Source organism: Alosa pseudoharengus, unplaced genomic scaffold (genome assembly GCF_046254945.1).
Source record: "Alosa pseudoharengus isolate Yale_2024_CS ecotype anadromous, Long Island Sound unplaced genomic scaffold, YU_APseudo_1.1 YU_APseudo_1.1_scf_21, whole genome shotgun sequence".
Taxonomy (NCBI): Eukaryota; Metazoa; Chordata; class Actinopteri; order Clupeiformes; family Clupeidae; genus Alosa; species Alosa pseudoharengus.
The window spans coordinates 27,748,644-27,766,533 of record NW_027468674.1 but is presented as its reverse complement, the minus strand read 5'-3'; the positions used below and the strand labels follow the sequence as shown (position 1 = coordinate 27,766,533).

The 17,890-nt window shown below is 39.7% G+C and overlaps 4 protein-coding genes across 4 annotated transcripts; 1 reads left to right on the top strand and 3 right to left on the bottom strand.

Moving 5' to 3' along the window:
- Positions 1–2,026: 2,026 nt before the first annotated feature.
- On the bottom strand, positions 2,027–2,684 carry LOC143138557 (hemoglobin subunit alpha-2-like). Its single transcript, XM_076299002.1, has 3 exons — positions 2,590–2,684; positions 2,278–2,485; positions 2,027–2,155 (listed from the first exon to the last, which is right to left on the bottom strand). Exons 1-3 carry the CDS (start codon positions 2,682–2,684, stop codon positions 2,027–2,029), a joined length of 432 nt encoding a protein of 143 aa, XP_076155117.1.
- Positions 2,685–5,071: 2,387 nt separating this feature from the next.
- hbbe2 (hemoglobin beta embryonic-2) lies at positions 5,072–5,965 on the bottom strand. Its single transcript, XM_076299001.1, has 3 exons — positions 5,869–5,965; positions 5,420–5,642; positions 5,072–5,200 (listed from the first exon to the last, which is right to left on the bottom strand). Exons 1-3 carry the CDS (start codon positions 5,958–5,960, stop codon positions 5,072–5,074), a joined length of 444 nt encoding a protein of 147 aa, XP_076155116.1. The 5' UTR covers positions 5,961–5,965.
- A 1,680-nt stretch (positions 5,966–7,645) lies between these two features.
- Positions 7,646–8,248, top strand: LOC143138555 (hemoglobin embryonic subunit alpha-like). The gene is made up of 3 exons (XM_076299000.1): positions 7,646–7,740; positions 7,836–8,043; positions 8,120–8,248. The coding sequence occupies exons 1-3, from the start codon at positions 7,646–7,648 to the stop codon at positions 8,246–8,248; spliced, it is 432 nt and encodes a 143-aa protein (XP_076155115.1).
- Positions 8,249–13,043: 4,795 nt separating this feature from the next.
- aqp8a.2 (aquaporin 8a, tandem duplicate 2) lies at positions 13,044–16,536 on the bottom strand. Its single transcript, XM_076298809.1, has 6 exons — positions 16,530–16,536; positions 14,389–14,662; positions 14,058–14,184; positions 13,701–13,915; positions 13,268–13,402; positions 13,044–13,086 (listed from the first exon to the last, which is right to left on the bottom strand). Exons 1-6 carry the CDS (start codon positions 16,534–16,536, stop codon positions 13,044–13,046), a joined length of 801 nt encoding a protein of 266 aa, XP_076154924.1.
- Between the last annotated feature and the right edge of the window lie 1,354 nt (positions 16,537–17,890).

The following is a 17,890-nucleotide window of genomic DNA, read 5'->3' as shown; positions in this document are numbered from 1 at the left end:
ATTTTGATGGGTTGTGTTTGAAGAACGAAATAAAGTTACTTCCTGTTAGATTTTTGTGTGTTAGGTAGAAAATTGTGTATGGTGTTTTGCAAAATGTGTTTTAGTCAATTGAAAACTGAGTCAAACACTGAGAATTAGTGTATGGTTTTGCAGATTTGGTGTCGGGTTATGATGTTTGGAGGACATGTTTAGAAAATTGTGTGACAAGCAAAGATTTAGTGTGTAAGCAGTTGAAAAAAACTGTAACAATATTTCATCAACCCTGTTACTGTCAACCCTGTTACTGTCAATCCTAAAAACGAATAATTCATGTGTTCTACACCAGAATTATTTATGTAACACATAATTATTTGTGTAATATTCATGAATAGTTACAAGAGCACTCATATTATTTTATAATAATATATGATTTTTTTTGGTAACAGGGTTGACATAGCACACATACATCTATTGACTATTTGTTAAGTAAATAAATAAATAAATAAGATGGCCTGAGATGGCACCACATGTTTTTTGAGAGGTAAGAATCTACTTCATCCGAATAGGTGCTTCAAGATTTTAGAAACAGTACTTTGAAAATTAGATATTTTGAATGCAAAATGCCACATTTTCGTAGAATGACCCATGTACACTGAAGTCATTGTATTAAGGCCAATAATACACAATGGCCAATACAATGTGAATAGAGCACATCATTACAGGGAAGACATTAACGTCACTATTTTGTCTAATTGTTGCAATCAATGTAAACGGCTTTTCTCGTTTTTTCATAAAAGAAGTGGCCTACATTTGCAGATTGGTGTATTTCAATACTTTCTTCAAGGCATATAACAAGAATAGAAAATGATTCCATGGAAAGCAATAAACCTTCTTGGACCGTCGCCTGGCATCCCTGTCATACGACTGGCGCTGTCCGGTACACAGGTGCTGAATGGTTTGATCTTTAATCCGCGCTGTCCGTGGTGCTGAAACGTTGCACCTCCCAAGTGACAAAACGTTGTTTGGGGAGTCATCGTACCTTTCACAGTCCACGTGAAAGATATGACTCAATTATTCTCTGTATTGTTGCTGCTTCTGGGGAAAGTATACATTTCCTTAAGTGACGTATAAAGCTATAGCAACACTAGAAAACCTATAACTTTTCCTATATAGGCTGTGTTTTTCTAATTTCACTGATTTTTTGTTTTGACAACCCAGAACTGTTTACCCGTGTGGAAAATGTACAATGTGACATGATATTGTCAACGAAATGTCCCACTTTTACTGCTGCACATTTATATTGTTCAAGATGAAACGCCGAAGCAACAAGATGCCAGAATGAGTTTAGCCACATAACATGAAAACATGTTTCGGAACTCCCCCTATTACCGTCGGTCCCGTATTTTCGACGGCGGACTCCTAAAGAAACGCAACCACCCACACCATAAGTGTATCTAAATTAGCTATGTACCAAAAAATACATTTTACCGTGACTCGAAGAGCTGCATACAGTGTTGTAAGGCTGCGTGTACACAACCGCTTGGAGCTCCAGTGGAATTTTAATTTTATAACGAGAATTCTCGGTCTAACCGTTCATGTGCCATTGAAACGGCGTAAATAGGCGACCCATCAGGCCAGCACTATAACTCCGAGCGTGGTAAACAAAATCGGATATTTCAGGCAGTAAATGCTCCCGTTAAGGACCAAACCAGATTTTGGTCAAATCTACACACCTATGCTTACTGAAAAATGTAAGGTTCATTTAGCAAATGTTATTTTGAAGTGTTAAAAAACATCGTTGTTTTAGAATTTCTGAACAAACGTGGTGATAATTGGGGCTGTTACGATTTGTGTGTCGACCCGTTAATTGATGTAGCCTATTATTGTTAGTTTTCAGCTTGGCCTACTACTTCTCTAATCTCACCGTGCATTTAGGATGTTTGAAGTAGGCTATAATGGTTCACATAACATTAGAAGACTCCACACACGAAACGTCAGTTTGCATCGTTGAACTTCTTTATTTCACTCGAGTACACAAGCATACTGATCAACGGTATTTTTCTGCCAAGGCCAGAGCCAGCAGAGCCATGAACTTGTCAACAGCCAAATGGACCTGGGGGGTGAAGTCCTCCGGGAAGAGCATGCTCAGTACAACCAGGATGCAATTTGTGAAGAGCTGAAAAGAAGAAGAGCGAAATCAAGTCATTCACTCTTTCTCATGAAATCAAATATTAATCCTACTTTCGTGATGTGGAAATGAATCAGTGGCGCGTGTATGGTACATCTTTTTTTATTCACCTTGAAGTTGACAGGATCCACTCTGAGCATGAAGGCATGAAGTTCACTCAGGGTCAGCAGTCCCCCTTTGAGATCGTCAAGTTTACCGACGGCCTCGTAGATGCCTCCCATGACGTTGATGCCATGCTTCCTTACCGGAGCGGAATAAGGAGTCGTCTCCTTCCAATGGTCGAAGTAAGACTTCGTTTGAGGATACACGACCAGTAGTCTATTGGTGAATGGTACATTCAGTGTTAGCAGAAATATTTAATCGTGTTACAAAGTAAAAACATGGTCGAATTTAAACGTAGTAGCTAATGAAATAATCATTACCTCGTGAGAGACTCAGTTCCAATGTCGTCGGACCGAGCAACAATCTTCCCAAAGAAGTCCCTCACAACGGTCTTCTCTTTCTCGGTCAGACTCATTCTTGCAACTTCTTTGCGTATGAGGATGCTGGAAGCGATTCGAGCTGTTGAGGGAACCTGATGGAAGCCCTGTGCGTGGGTTCTATTTATTGAAAGAGTTTCCTAACTCGTCAGGATGCTCCACCTCTGTGTTCTCTCCCTCAATTGGCTGCATTTGGGATAGTTATCTTTTAGGACAAGCTTGGGGTGAATAAAGGAGATTTCTGTGAAAGGGCGAGGGAGCACTTTTCTTATCACGCGCAGCTAAATATAGTCCATCATCTAAAGAGATAACTCACTGAACTTAGACAAGTCAGTTTTAGAAATGCACAATCAGCAGTTTTTTTGCTGTTGTATAGCTGCGCAAAAAGTGTGTTGTTCGGTGTGCCTATATGTGTGTCCATCACACTGTGCTTTTACCCAATATATGGATGGATTCACACTGCGCCTAAAACAATAGATAACTGAATGTGTAGCCTATCGCCTCTGGATTACAAGCAACAGGCCACCAAATTACACAAACAAATAAGAGGACAAAATAAATGGGGTTCAAGCGAATAAAATGCCTAGGCCTATAGGTCTCTATAACTAAGTAAATGTCCACTGAGTCATTGGAGTACTTTGTTGTATGGATTTCAGTCTTAAAGTTAATTGCATTAAAACGATATAATATAACAGCCTAATATAAAACAGTTGTATTATAATGTACTATAATATAACATAACATAATGTTTTTTTTTACATCAACATCTTAATAAAGTCAGTAGTCGCTTTATGCATCTCTGTCAAGAGAGTCTCTGGTTGCACCCTGGAGATGCTTGCAGTAAGATGTTTGATGTGTAAAACAAAGTCTTATTTTGTAACAAGTTAATGAAAGTAAATTGTTTCATAATTGTTTGAAGGGAAATGTGTTCTTTATTTGAGGTGTTTTTCAGGTACAATTTGTTGATATGTTTGCGTGTAGGCAAAACGTTTTTGTAATAACGAAAACAACTTACTCCACATTAAGCATCTTGAATTCATAGTCCGTGAATTTGAATAACCTATTAGATTTACTAAATTGCGATTTGGACATCACCTGCACATAAATTAAAGGTGTTTAGGCTAAGTATTTCTCTTTTCGATCCATGCTCTGATGACACAACTTATCTATGTGACTCAATTTCATATACACTGACCATTTTCTCGCCCACTCATTTCTAATGGCTGGTCATTTTTGACAAGGAATACACATGGTCACGGATGTTCTAAAGTGCATCCAAATTTTTAGGAAAATGATCAAAATTTGTTTTGTGTGTTCAGATGCCCATGTGTTAACAAAGTCTGGAGCCCCATGATAGTCAGAATAAATTAACAATATTTTTATTTAAGTTTTGCAACAAATATAGACTTTCTTAGTCTTACACTAGGGTACCAGGACATGAGATCACTGATATCTTGTTCCTAAGATGCAACCTTGCTTCAAAATTCTTCTGTTGTTTAGAATACCTAACATTAACAAACACATTTGAAAACTTTTCGCAACACTGATAGTTTCTTATCTCAGTGTTGCAAAGGCTTATAGGACGGCAGCAAGTTATTCCTGGTGCTTCACTTTCATCCTTTTGTTTTACTTATAGTTCAACGTAAATGGTTTAGTAGTTTTAAAAATCAGGAGATAGACTTCTACAGACTGTGCAAAAGTCTAAGCACCCATTAAATGTTGTTTTAGCAGTGTTATGATGATATATGTTTATTTCTCGTTTTCTTTATTTAAATTCAACCAGTAGAGGGAATGTAAAAAACACAAATAAAAAAAACTGGTCCAGGTTCTACTCTTCGGTATCCATTCGATTGGTTGTTGCAGTGTTATAGGCTAATGACCAATCTCGCAAGGGGGAATACAATGAAGATGATCACCGGAGATGTTTCAGGTGGCTCCTCCACTTTGCACCCTGCCTAAAGGCTTTTGACACGGCACTGGTTTCAGAACATAAAATACATTTTATATGTATTTAAATACGGTGTACATATTTCGTGCGTTCTCTTATAAGATTGATATTGAGAAACAAATATGCTAAAATGGTCCTTATGGCATTGAAGCAAAACAGGTAAAGGGATTTTGCAGGAGTGTTTAGATTTTCTGTAATTTGTCCTGTGATTTCTATAGAACGTTTTATCCAGTAGTCTTGCCAGTCTCTGAAGACACGGGCCTAGATGTCAGCAGTCTTTTAAAAAGGCTCCACTGTATTGTTTGATAGAGCGGTGACCAAGCCAAGACTGAGCTTTAACATTCTGGTTAAAGATGTTGGTTTTGTAAATGCAAAAAGTATACAACGAAACCAGAAAATTTTGGTTAATGCCACCTTTATTAATTTCATTGGTAAGGACAATGTATTTCGCTATGCTTCGGGATCAAGCATGTAGGCCTAGTGGTACTGCCGACCCAAAGCGTTGACCACAACAGCCAGGAACTTCTGCCATGCAGCCTGGATCTCGGGTGTGAAAGCAGTGCCCATCTTCCCAGCAATAACCACAGACAGACAGTCGGCAAGCAGCTGAAAAATGAAAATGGACAATAGTTAGGTTTGTCAAGTTGGTTATACTGATCTTGGGTGTGTTTCCCAAAAGCATAGTTGCTAACCTGTTAGCAACTTAGTTGGTTGGCAATGGGAAATTGCATTACAACCAACAAAGTTGCTAACTTAGTTAGCAAATATGCTTTTGGGAAACGCGCCCCTTAGTGTTTACAAATTAAGTTTTGCCGCAGAACTCACTCTGAAGTTGTCGGGATCCACATGCAATTTTTCGGAGTGCAGCACGCTCAGCTCAGCGTAAGTGTTCTTGATGTTATCCATGTTCTTCATGGCCCTGTCGAGACCGTGGAGCACAACGATGCCGTGTGCCGCTACCATGGGGTTGGAAAGGATGGCTTCTGCATTATAAAGGTTCCCGAACCCTCCAAAGTACCGCTGGCACCAAGGGTAAACGATCAAGCACCTGTAAAGATAAAGATGACCATAAAACATTTTTTTTAACAATTAAGGGCTTTGTCCTGATGGATGCTGTGCTGTCACAAGGTGAGTTACATATAGGGACTTGCCTTCAAGGACACCATACATTAATAGAATGAATGCATATGAGAAAATAATAGATTAATTATTGAGGCTTTAAGGTGAAAGTCAATCAAGCTATGAGGATGAACGTTGACATCTGCTGGGTTTACCTCCGCAGGGCTTTGGGACCGATGTCTTCGTAATCAAGGTTGCTGAAGATGTCCTGGATAGCGGCGCGCTCAGCGTCTGTCCACTCAACCATGGTGATGTCTGATGATTTCTCTTGTTGGGGAGAATATGAATCATACTGTCACACACTCTCGCTATCCTATTTATGCAATCGCCTCGCTCCTCCCTGACGGCAACAAGTCACATCTATTGGATGATGCTCTCCACGAAGCTGTCAAAGTTGGACGTGAGGAAACGCCTTTCACGAGGGGAATTCGAGGAAAATGTTTGAATATCGGCTAATCGTTTTTTTTCTTCTTTTTTGGATATCAATTTATGACTAAGCACATTTTACTGTCCATAGTGTCCATAAGGTCATGATGTGACCTACAGTATAAGATTAACCAATCAATGCAAAAGTTGGATTGACTGGATGTTTTATATTGCTTGGGTTTGTGTGGGATTTGTGTAAAATAATGCATCATCATACAGGCCATTGTCTATTTAATTAATTTGAAGTATTTTACATTAAACGAACACAAATAGACCTTCACAGAAAAAGAATAGGCTACTTCAGCATTACTTTAGGGCGCCTTGTCCTTAGTTACATGATAGGGACCAAAGGTGATATTTTAGTCTAAATGGAGACTTGATGTGGGGAAAATCTTTAATTTCTTCTGTGCTATGATTTATAGCCTACTTTTTACTTATAGCCTAGGCTACCTTTTAGGCTGATTTTACTGGCGACATCGTCAGAGTGGAGATGGCCATGCTTGTTTATTTAATTTCATTAGAATGTCTTTCAGTTAGATAATCAGAGTGCGATCATGAATAGACCTTAGAAGAACACGAACAATATTTAAACTTGGACTGATATTTAGCAAACATGATTGTTCAAGCCACAGGCTGATACTGCTCCTCCTTTCAACAAACACATGTGGGCCAAAAACTTATCTCTCTACTACATGCGAACACGCTTCTGTTATCGTCACTTGCAAAATCTCCTCCCACTGGCTCCATATGAAGGAGTTCATATAAACGCACATTAAAAATTGACCTGATTTGAGGGCGTTTTCTGAGTTAATCTGTGATTTTTTTAATATGGCTAAAAAGAGTCAGTTAATGTAAGCAGTCATTAAGATTAATGATACTGGTTTGAAAAAACACAGGCTGCTATTGCTTAAGTATATTGCTGTATTTTCTCATTTGCCTTTAACTCATTTGACAGTCTATTTCCAAGTAAAATTTAAGGAAATATGTAGTCAAATATTTGCCAGTATGATATCATATAAACATTCAAGTTATGAATGCATCCACATCCAATATTATAATCCTACATTTTATTTGAATTTATATGTAGGTTAGGCCTATACAGTTTAGTCTACTTGGCATCACTGTATGCTAAAAGAGGGGTTCTCTGTGGTTTCTTGAGTTAAAATGGGTTGTTTTTAATGCGCTTGCCATCATAAATATGGGGTTTTATTGCAATGGAGTTGTAATTTCTGCTATGGCAGGACATCTTAATTTAAGATTATTCAATCTTCGTTTGCTTTTAGACACGAGACATATTACAAATATGTCAATAATTACTTGAAATAATTGAAAATTAGACCGAATATAATGTTTTGGCTATTGGGAGTATCTACTAGAATGTTAGTTTAGCTGGCAAAAGTTCAATCTGGCATCTGGCCTATAGGGTGTGTCGCCATGCCAGCTAACGTATAAAAGGGGTGCCAATGCCCGGTCATAGCCAACATTTTGGCACTGCCTAGTGGAACGATGAGCCTCTCTGCTAAAGACAAGAAGTTGGTAAAGGACTTTTGGGCCAAGGTTGCTCCTAAGGCCGAGGAGATTGGCAATGACGCTCTCTCCAGGTACAGCTTCTTCGTGGCGCAAACATAGTCAGTTTCTTTACGTTAAATTGTGCAAATCCGACTGAAATAATGTCATGTTCTCTTCTGTCTTTCAGAATGATAGTGGTCTACCCTCAGACCAAGACGTACTTCTCTCATTGGCCAGACCTGTCCCCTGGCTCTGCAAGCGTAAAGGCGCATGGAAAGAAGGTGATGTTAGGAGTTGACCTCGCTGTGAAGAACATAGATGACCTCTTAAATGGCCTGCTCACTCTCAGCGAGCTCCATGCCTTTCAGCTGAGGGTGGATCCCGCAAACTTCAAGGTAAAGTATTTTAGGTGATCTACAAAAATACAGAGTGCCATATGCTAGCAACACACTGATTCCTCTCTTCCCACAGATCCTCTCCCACAACCTCCTGGTGGTGCTGGCCAACAAGTTCCCCAACGAATTCGACCCCGTGCTGCACACTGCAATGGACAAATTCCTCTCTAAGGTTGCCCTGGCACTGTCCGACAAATATCGCTAAACTGCAGTGATTTGTATCTTGAATAAAGACATTTAATGTCTAACATGAAATAAAAAATAGAGATCAAAACAACCTTTTGGTTTCGTTGTGTTTTTACGTGACTGGTACCTGTTAATAATGGAAATTATACCATGACAACGATGTCATGTAATGTGGCAATCATAAAAACAACACATGTAGATGACAGGACAATCATGGTCAACAGATGAAGGCACAGCGCTTGCACGCATATATCTTGTAAATGTATAAAGGTTATGTCCAATGTTGGTTATAAATTTGGATGTTTGTTTTTATCAACTATACGACTTGAGGTGACACATGCTCAATACTGTGCATGTCCTGTCAGTCCATCCGTAAAAACAGTGAGATCATGATAAGTCACTTATCATAAGTGTAAGGACGTGACCAAAGCCCACTCCTCCTGTGGGTGCGACCCACTCCATCTCACATACCACAATGACATCATCACAGATGTAAATACTGGCATCCCTATGTTTATGTTTATGTAATTTAGCAAGATGCTTTTATATATTAGCCTAGATGTTTGTCTTTGGTGATCGTGCCTTGCCTCATTTCAATAACATGCCTTTCTTTCAGATTTCAACATCATCGAGTAAAGTGTAATTTGGACATTTCTATTGAAATTGAAATCCGTTTTTTTTAAACTGCTTCGGAGTTAGAGTTGGTAATCTTTAAAATTTTTGGTTTTTGTGTGGACGTTTCTGTGCATTTTTGCAGATGGAATAAAATACTTTCTAATGCTTTTCTGTGGAAAATGCGGACTATTTTAAATGCATTTAATTATATAATCTGTTATAAACGAGTGTATATGTGTGGAAATTCATATCTGCTCCTGAATCAGTGGTCTGCTGATTGTTTCCTTTCGTGCGCAAAGGTACTTGGTGACGTGCGTAAATTGCAGAGATAACAGTTGGCAAGTGAAAGATATGGGCGTGGGCAATCGCTGAAATCAGACGGTCCACGTGAGCCGCTGAACAGGCACCGTCACTAAAGGTTTTGCGAGTCGACCAATCACAGTCCTCTGCGTTCATTGGGTGCGTCGGTCGCGCACTTCGACGCGAGGTAACGTGAGATCCGCAAGAGGACATGCATGCAATATCATGCGTTTTGGCTGCGTATGCTGCAGCAAGTATGTTGACAGGACGCTGCAGGTCGCATACGTGTACATACGTCTAGCAAGTATATTCCTAGCGTCAGCCGAAACAGTGTAGCTGTAGATATGTGCATTTCACCGTATGTGCCTATGGGCATTCCAACCTGTATCATATTCACCACCCCTCCTCTTGTCTCTTTTATTAAGTACCCACCTGCTATTTATATATGCAAATGTTTGCTGGATTGTTTAGTTTAGACGGTAAATATTTTTACCCATGTTGTCTCCCCAACATTAAATGATTGCGTTTAAGTATAATTTAAGAAAATAGCCGTTCATTCGTCGTGGCCTTAATAAATGCACCAAAATTGATGCTTGGAGTAGGCCTGCTATAGTTTTATCACAAGAGAATAAAGTTCTGATCATAGACTTTTTGTAAAATCTGTAAACATATTTAGACCAAGGAATAATGGAATAATTGATACTCTTGGGTCCGTGTAACGCTTTGCAGTGCTTTGTTCTATTTGCTCCATCCATCTGATCCAAATAAAAAATGTGTTCAATAATCCAATTCTCAATTTTTTTTAACTGGTCAGCAAATAGATAATTGCTGCTATTTTCTAAATGTGTCATTAGTCAAGATAAAGAAAAAGACAGAAACTGGATTGGAAACAAAAGTAAAATTCAGTTAATATTGGATTTTTGCCCTTTTTACCGTTTTTGTTGGGGTGAACCACAAGCGTAGGGGGTTGCCCTGATACATATTGGCGCGCGGTGTTGGTGATCACATTTTATCAGTGGATGTAGAGATGGAGGCCTATCAAACACAGTTCAGCTTGCATCAAGGTGCCAAGCAATTGATAATGTCAGTTCGAGATCAGAACTTCAGATGCAGAGGGAGACATTGCTGCATCCTGATACCTATGAGTACGTGTGTAGAATGTTCATGTTCTGGGAGGCTTTGGAGACCTACATGATCCAATGGACTTGAGCCGTAGCCTATAGCAATGTAGGCTATTTGCTGTTGAAATTAATAAATAGATAAACTGATAAATTAGGCATATACTCACTGTTGTGTCTTCGTTTAGCCTAATGAAACATAGTCTAGCGTAAAGTGTTAAATAGCAAAAATGTCCCATGTCAAACAGTGCTTGGGGTAGCCTCTATAGCCTAGACTGACGTCGATGGCAAAGAATTCTGCTTTGGGGAATTATTTGCTATGGTATGGCATGGCCATGGTATTCAAATATACTGTAGATATGTTCAACATAGGCTGAAAGTTATGTTTAACGTGCCATCTCCCAAAAATCGGCGAAGTTTTAGTTATTAATCACTAAAGTAATGAGTCAAAATCACGCACAACTTAGGCGGCGCTCTCTTCCACCATCTAGCCTGGCCCAGCTAGATGGTGTTCTCCCCCAGGTGCTCGTGGTTCAGTCCAACCAAAAGCTCAAAAAAGGAAAATTAGAAAATTGACGCATCATTTCAATTTTTAACTTCTGAACAGAAAACCCTAACTGTGCTTAATTGAAAATATGCAACAATAACCCATTTACTGTGCCGTCCTAAAGAATGGATAACGGATTTTTAAGCCTATTTTTATATTTTTTCATGTGAATTCTGCAAATAGAACATAGCACTGCAAAGCGTTACACGGACCCTCTTGGGCAGACTGCGCTATAATTCTGCGTCGCAGAAATATATGATCAGTCAAGCGGTTTTAGTTATTTTAGGGCATCTGAGAGTGAACACTTTTTGTAAGACTTTTAGGGGTGAAACTAGCATGAGAATATCAGCATTAAAATATTACACTGTTTGTATTCCCTTTTTGTTTTATTATTGTTTATCATGTGGATGCCTGTTTCTATTTCGATCATTTCCTCAATCATTTTGTAAAATGCAGTACCAGTTTGAAAAAGGCGCAAAACTTCAATGAATAGAGGACTAACAAATGAATTTCCTTCTTCTCTTGCAGGGAGGGACCTAAACAGCCTGCTTTAAATTATGTTGAAAGGTGTTTGCTGACATCTATGGGCAGTTGGCCTATGACGCAGCATGGTTGAATGCGCAAGTCTTAAAAGGGACATGGTTGTAAATCTTGCTGAACTGATATTTCAGCAGCAGCGTAAAACACAGCCCAACTTCAATTACAAACCATAACACATTGATTCTAATAGACTTCTACCGTTGTACCTTTGAGAGCATACTCACTAACTGCATATCGGTATGGTACGGCAACTGCAACGCTGCTGACCTTAAGGCACTACAAAGAGTAGTAAAATCTGCCCAAAGGACTATTGGCTTCCCCCCATCCACGAAACATATCATAAACGCTGTAAAAACAAAGCCAAATCCATTGTCAAGGATGCCACCCACCAGTCTACTCCCGTCTGGCAGGCGAAACAGGAGCCTGCGCTCCCGCACCAGCAGGCTCAGGTACAGCTTCTTTCCAGAGGCTGTAACACTGCTGAACAAAACCTCACCTCCTGTCTAGCATTTGCACTTTAGCTGTTATTAGTTTACCTGTTTACTTTTTACTACTGCACTGTTTACCTACTTACATTGACTGTACTGCACTGCTTACCTGTTTACATTTACTCCTACACTGTTTCACCTATGACCTTGCACTGCTAACACCCCATACTATACATTATTTTTATATATATTTTTTTAGATTTATATATATATTTTATATTCCATAGCCTGTAGACATCTGGAAAACCTGTATTTATCCAACTATACACTGTACATTATATCTCTATTGCATACACCAGTGTTTTTCAACCTTTTTTGTCCCACGGCACACCAACATCCTGTGTGAAGAAAAAATAAACATACCATAGCCTAAAATTTCAAATAATACACAGATATGGCCTTATTATGGCTTCTATGCAAAACCTGCTCAATAAAACAAGCAATGAGAGCATGTGGTTATAAATTCTTTGATGCAACAGTTGCTTTTCTGGACCAGTGAGTGACATTTCGGTAATTTTCTGCGGCACACCTGATGATCTCTCACGGCACACTAGTGTGCCCCGGCACAGTGGTTGAAAAACACTGGCATACACAACCATACTCTACCTGCACTTGGTATTTAATGTTTCTTTGCACTTCTGGTTGGATGTCAACTGCATTTCATTGGCTCTGTACCTGTACTCGTTTCTATTATTAAGTGTCATTCGGTTTTTGTCATAACAAGTTAGGGTTAGGGTTAAGGTTAAAGGTTAGGATTAGGGTTAGGGTTCATGTGTCATGACAGTGTCATGTGTTCATGTGTCATGTCACTCTTATGTCGATCCTGTCAAGTAAAGTGTTACCAAACATGTTTCTGGTTGGTGATACTTTACCAAAACAGTTTCATTATCATCAGCATGAGTGGATTGGTTTAATTATTTGTGAAAAAAGTAATAAGATGTGGGATAACTGTCAAGTCAGCATTTTCCTTTGTCTGCTATTTAAATGAGTAACCAGGTATTTGCAGATATCTGCAGCACTTTGGTCCCCTCCAATTGGTAAATACCTCACCTACACCTGGTTAACTGCCAGGGAAGAAAAAAGGATATGCAACAAAGAATAGCTGATAGATTCTCATATGGCAGCACCAAAGAATGCACACAGTACAAATAAACTCTCAAAACGGTCTCTGTACAAAATGCATCTTTAATATATTTCCCATGGGTCTCATTTCATTATAAGCCGTATCTTCTCATCACCAAGGAAAACCCTAGAAAACAAATACAAATTATGTAGCCTTGCTTGGCACATACATCCAATGTGTTTATTCTGAAACAATTTTGCCTAATATCAAAGCCTATTGTTCATTTATTCAGAATAAAGTAACATTGGCAGATTATTTATGTACATTTCCCTGAAATATAACAAGAAGAAATCACAGTATCAATCACCTGACTAAGCCTGCTGCCAGTATGCCACCTGATAATGGTCCAACCCAGTATACCCAGTGGTAGCTCCAGTAGCCAGCCATCACCGCAGGTCCTAAAGCTCTGGCTGGGTTCAGGCACGTCCCGGAGACGTCTCCACTGCAACAGCAACCACAGTAGCCCATGTCAGAGAATAACACCCATTTGTCAACCACAGTAGCCCCTGGTCAGAGAATAACACCCATTTGTCGTACAAGAGTAATGTGGATGAGACATAAATTGTGACAATCAAAACTGACACACACAGTGGTTAGGTGATATACGGAGGGCAACGGAACTGTAAACCCGCCGTATTTCTGACACCTTAAATTCAGAGAACTATTGAGTAGGTGATGTTTTTAAATCTATGTGCAGAACAGTGAAGTATAGGTACTGTCAAACCAGTCCTTGAACTTACCCTGCCAAAATGTTGATGATGACTGTGCAGCCCACCATAAAAGGGACCATGGGACTTTTGCTCTTCTCATTGACAGCACCAAGCAAGACCACCATGGTGACCAGACAAGTCATAAAAATCTCCCCGCACAGAGCTCCCTTCAACTGGTCATCTGATTTGAGGATGTCAAATGCTGCTCCAGATGCATTCAAATAGTTCTCAGAAGATGTCATCAGCTGAGAAATGCATGTTTGCATGTTAAGCATAGGACCATTAATAATGGGGACCTAGTAAACATCTTGTGCATAACTTTATGGTTATTTCTGTAAATTAAAAGTGTTTTAGCTGATCTTGCAAAATTATTTTTGCATGACTCACCTTGGACATTCCAGCCCCAAGTACCCCTCCAATCAACTGACTGACCAAGTATGGAATCACCATTGTAAGTTGCATGCCTCCACACAGGTAAATGGCAATGGTGAAGGGGGGGTTGAAGTGAGATCCACTGTGGAAAACAAGTACCTCATATTATATGACATATATTCACTCACACACGCAGATCTAACCAGTGGCAACGCCAAACACTTCTGCTATTCCAATACTGACTGACACGTGCACGCGTCTGATAATCAATCAATTAGTCGGTGAGAGTTTGTAACCTACAAATATCACAATTTAGCCTTAAAGAACCATTAGTTTCCATGCGCACCTGATCTCTGCCATGCATGCCACCATGACTGCCACCGCTAAGCCGTGCACAAGCGCTGGTTGCACTCTTCCCGCGGCGGGCACGTTCTCGATCACGGAGACGCATCCGATGAAAACAAAGAAAGTGGTTCCAACTATTTCAGCGAGGCATGGCTGTATCATTCTTTCGAACATGTTGGGAGGTCTTGCTGGCTTTTTGTTACCCCTCAAGGGTCTCTCGAGCTCGCTGAGTTCAACCTTCTCTTCCATGGTCAAGCGTAGTCTACCTGTGCTGTCTAGTCGTCAGTGTTTGGCTGACTGATATACCATTAGAACATCAATTTATAGGCCACTGCCTCATTATCACCTTGACCTAGATTGTCCTGAGAGACCTGTTCAACCCAGTTGTGGAAAAGACTCAGCGTTGCCAACAAGAAATCATAAGTGACGAAGGTCAAGTTGCACATTTGATGCGGAGAAGACCATCAAAAGTATATCAATTGCATCAATTCGATGCGCCCCTAAATACCAGCATGACTGCACTTTTGTTCAGATCAGATGCATTTGTCCACTGGAAAAAAGTTCCATGTATCAATATGACTGCTGATCGACAGGTGATGTGTGTCGTGTGTCGAACCAATATTGTTGTTTTTCAAAAAACAAATAGCCCACACAAAACAACACCATTTTATGGTAAGCTGTATTATACATTAGGCTAAAGTTATGAAGAGTGTCTTTAGAGGTATTGGTTATCTTTCCTTTCAAGTCTGTATTTCACTCCCTCCCATGCCCAGAGAGTAATAAAATGTTGCTGACCTTTTCATCTCTGCTGAACTTTGTTCTTTTTCTAATAAAAAAAATATCTTAAAAAAAATATCTTATGCTGGCATGGAAAGTGGATTGGGACATTGCGCAGTAGATGTCCTGGAGGTGTACGTCTTCCCACTTGAGATGTTAGATTACTAACTACCTATTAATAGTTTATTCTTCAACTTTTGACATAGCCTACTCCTACCCTCCCTGTATACACAAATATTAGTCAAAAATAAATCCCAGTGGCTCATTAGTGCTCACATACTAACCAGGCTAGGTGATATCTTTAGGAGAGCCGACGAGGTAAACATTTTAAACAGGTGCTCTAAGCGACGCCACGCGTTTTTTAGGCTAAAACATTTCATGTCACTTACTGCAAACATCACCTAACTAACCGCTAGCTGTCTGTGTCCAGCACACTGTAAAAAAAACGCGATCTCTGTGGACAGCCTGAGCCCAGGCTCCAAAAACGGCAACAAAAATAACCTGGGCAAACCTAGCCCATAAAAACATAACAAACTGTTGGGGGGATGCAGTCTGCTGGTTAGGGTGTTTGTGGGGCTGTTGAGCTTGCTGCTAGCTGGTTGGTAGGGTAATTGTGATACCGGCAAAGGTGCTTTTGGAGTAACCAAATTTGAATCTTGTGTGACATGGCATTCTTGAGATATCATACTCAAGGTGTTTTTGACCTTGACATTTGACCTTCAACCTCTAACTTCAACTCACTTCATCTTTGAGTCCATAAAAACAATCGTACCAAATTTGAAGCATGTACGTCAAGCCGTTCTGGAGATATAATGCTGAATGCATGAGATATGGCTGGGACTTTTATTTTGACACACAGGAAACACTTTAACAGGATGTGTAGTTCAGGTAGAGCTAGATTGTATGCTTAGGAGACTGAATTCCTCACAGGTGACACCTGTGCCAGTGTTCTGATTAGCCTGGGAACTGCTCTGAGAACTACTTAACGAGCGCAGCTGGCTCTATTATGACATCACAGCCCCCATTCAAGTCTATGGGGGAAAAATACACTTTTAATTACAAATATCTCAAAAAGTATAAACTTCTCAAAAATGAAAAACGGATAGGACGGTAAAGCCTTGGAAGATCTACGGAACGGTGTTTGAACCAAATTTGTACGTTAAGCGGTTTGGGCTGAATAGCGCGCACAAAAAGGTAAAAAGAAAAATAATAATAAGAAGAAGTTTTCGGATTTCAATAGAGGGGATGCATCCCCTCTAATACCGTTTAGGAGTTTCAATTGCACAGGAGCAGCACGGGAGGGACGGGGATGAAGTAGGGAGCTAGCTCTCTGTTTTGTTTGAAAGTCAATAGAAGTGACGTTACCCAGCATCACTTTACACCTTTAAGGTATAAAAACAGGTGTAGGCCTACTTGCCTGGAAATGCCCATGTTTACGTTAAAACAATAATGAAAGAAGTTCCAATCAAATAGAACTGTTACAAGCGTGCCTAGAAAAGTACTCATGTATATGTAGCCTGTCTTGCTCCTACAACACACAGTGAAGGATGGTAAGAGTCATGAGCTCCATAACAGACCTTGCCATTGTAAATACAAATCTGGGTGCCTCTGCAAGACACTAAAACGTGGGTCATGACTGGGTTATTCAGCAGGTCAGTGATCGAAATGTATGTCCAGATCAATGCGAAAAGGTTTCTGCCATGGTTATCTCAGTTTCCGGATCTGAACTCAAAGAATGCAAGTGGGTTGAGCTCAAGAATAGAATGCACAAGAGAGGACCAAAGAATCTGGGTGACTCTGAGGAATGCTCTCAAACCCCCTGCTTTGTGTTCTCCAAGTTGAGATATTACAGGAGAAAACTGGTCTGTTATATAATACAGTGGCATACCTAACCTGTCAACACTACTGTTTTCTCCGGGGTTCTCGCATATTTCAAGGTCATCAGCCCACCAGTTTTGTTATTTCTCCCGGAAAACTCCCGTAATTTGCATGACAATCAAACTTAATTTTAAAATCACTGATCCAGTCATTTTTTTTCTGTTAGTCTGACCTTTCCAAGGTTGCCAGATTGATAAATACACTCGTCACATACACAATCATTTACATTCAATTTAAACCTTTTTGTCAGAAAACCTGGCAACCCAAAACCCAAATAAAGAAGCAGGTGCACACTGCTCAGCCAGAATCTTAAAAGCAAGTGGGCTAGTTGAATAGCCTACTTCACAACTGTTGTCAAATTGTTAGGGAAGAAATATTGTGATTAACACATCACATAAACTGTTATTGAGTGTTGTTGATACACAGTTGGAAACTTGTGTCCTCGGTACATAATCTGACAGCAGCTTTGGAGTTTTGGAGGTGGTGGATACACAACTGGCATGCGTATCTGTTTCGGTAAGGCAAAAGCAAAGGCCGAAATGCAGTGTTGCAAAGAGTGTATGAAACATGTTAATAATAGACTAATTAGAACATTGGTTTCATTGTAAAAAAAAAGAAAGATATACAGTAAATGCACCATTAAATGTGGAGGGCGCTGTTGCTGCATCAGTCTCTGGTTATGTTGGGTTGTGATTTTCACAAAATCTGAACTTTTTAATATCACAGAGACTGTTATCTTGCATAGGTGACCTTCGAAACAGTAAACTTTGTTGCCAAGTTATTTCCAGGATTTTTTTTACTATTCAAATATTTATTGTTAAGTACAATCAATCTAAACAGGATAATAA

Coding starts and splice junctions, on each gene's coding strand:
- LOC143138557 (XM_076299002.1), bottom strand. CDS start 2,684: ATGAGTCTGACCGAGAAAGAGAAGACCGTTGTGAGGGACTTCTTTGGG. Junction 2,486..2,589: donor GGAACTGAGTCTCTCACGAG/GTAATGATTATT, acceptor ATTCACCAATAG/ACTACTGGTCGTGTATCCTC. Junction 2,156..2,277: donor TGGATCCTGTCAACTTCAAG/GTGAATAAAAAA, acceptor TCTTCTTTTCAG/CTCTTCACAAATTGCATCCT.
- hbbe2 (XM_076299001.1), bottom strand. CDS start 5,960: ATGGTTGAGTGGACAGACGCTGAGCGCGCCGCTATCCAGGACATCTTC. Junction 5,643..5,868: donor GGTCCCAAAGCCCTGCGGAG/GTAAACCCAGCA, acceptor TTATCTTTACAG/GTGCTTGATCGTTTACCCTT. Junction 5,201..5,419: donor TGGATCCCGACAACTTCAGA/GTGAGTTCTGCG, acceptor TTCATTTTTCAG/CTGCTTGCCGACTGTCTGTC.
- LOC143138555 (XM_076299000.1), top strand. CDS start 7,646: ATGAGCCTCTCTGCTAAAGACAAGAAGTTGGTAAAGGACTTTTGGGCC. Junction 7,741..7,835: donor GGCAATGACGCTCTCTCCAG/GTACAGCTTCTT, acceptor TCTGTCTTTCAG/AATGATAGTGGTCTACCCTC. Junction 8,044..8,119: donor TGGATCCCGCAAACTTCAAG/GTAAAGTATTTT, acceptor CTCTTCCCACAG/ATCCTCTCCCACAACCTCCT.
- aqp8a.2 (XM_076298809.1), bottom strand. Junction 13,916..14,057: donor TTGGGGCTGGAATGTCCAAG/GTGAGTCATGCA, acceptor TGCATTTCTCAG/CTGATGACATCTTCTGAGAA. Junction 13,087..13,267: donor CTGGCAGCAGGCTTAGTCAG/GTGATTGATACT, acceptor TTTGTTTTCTAG/GGTTTTCCTTGGTGATGAGA.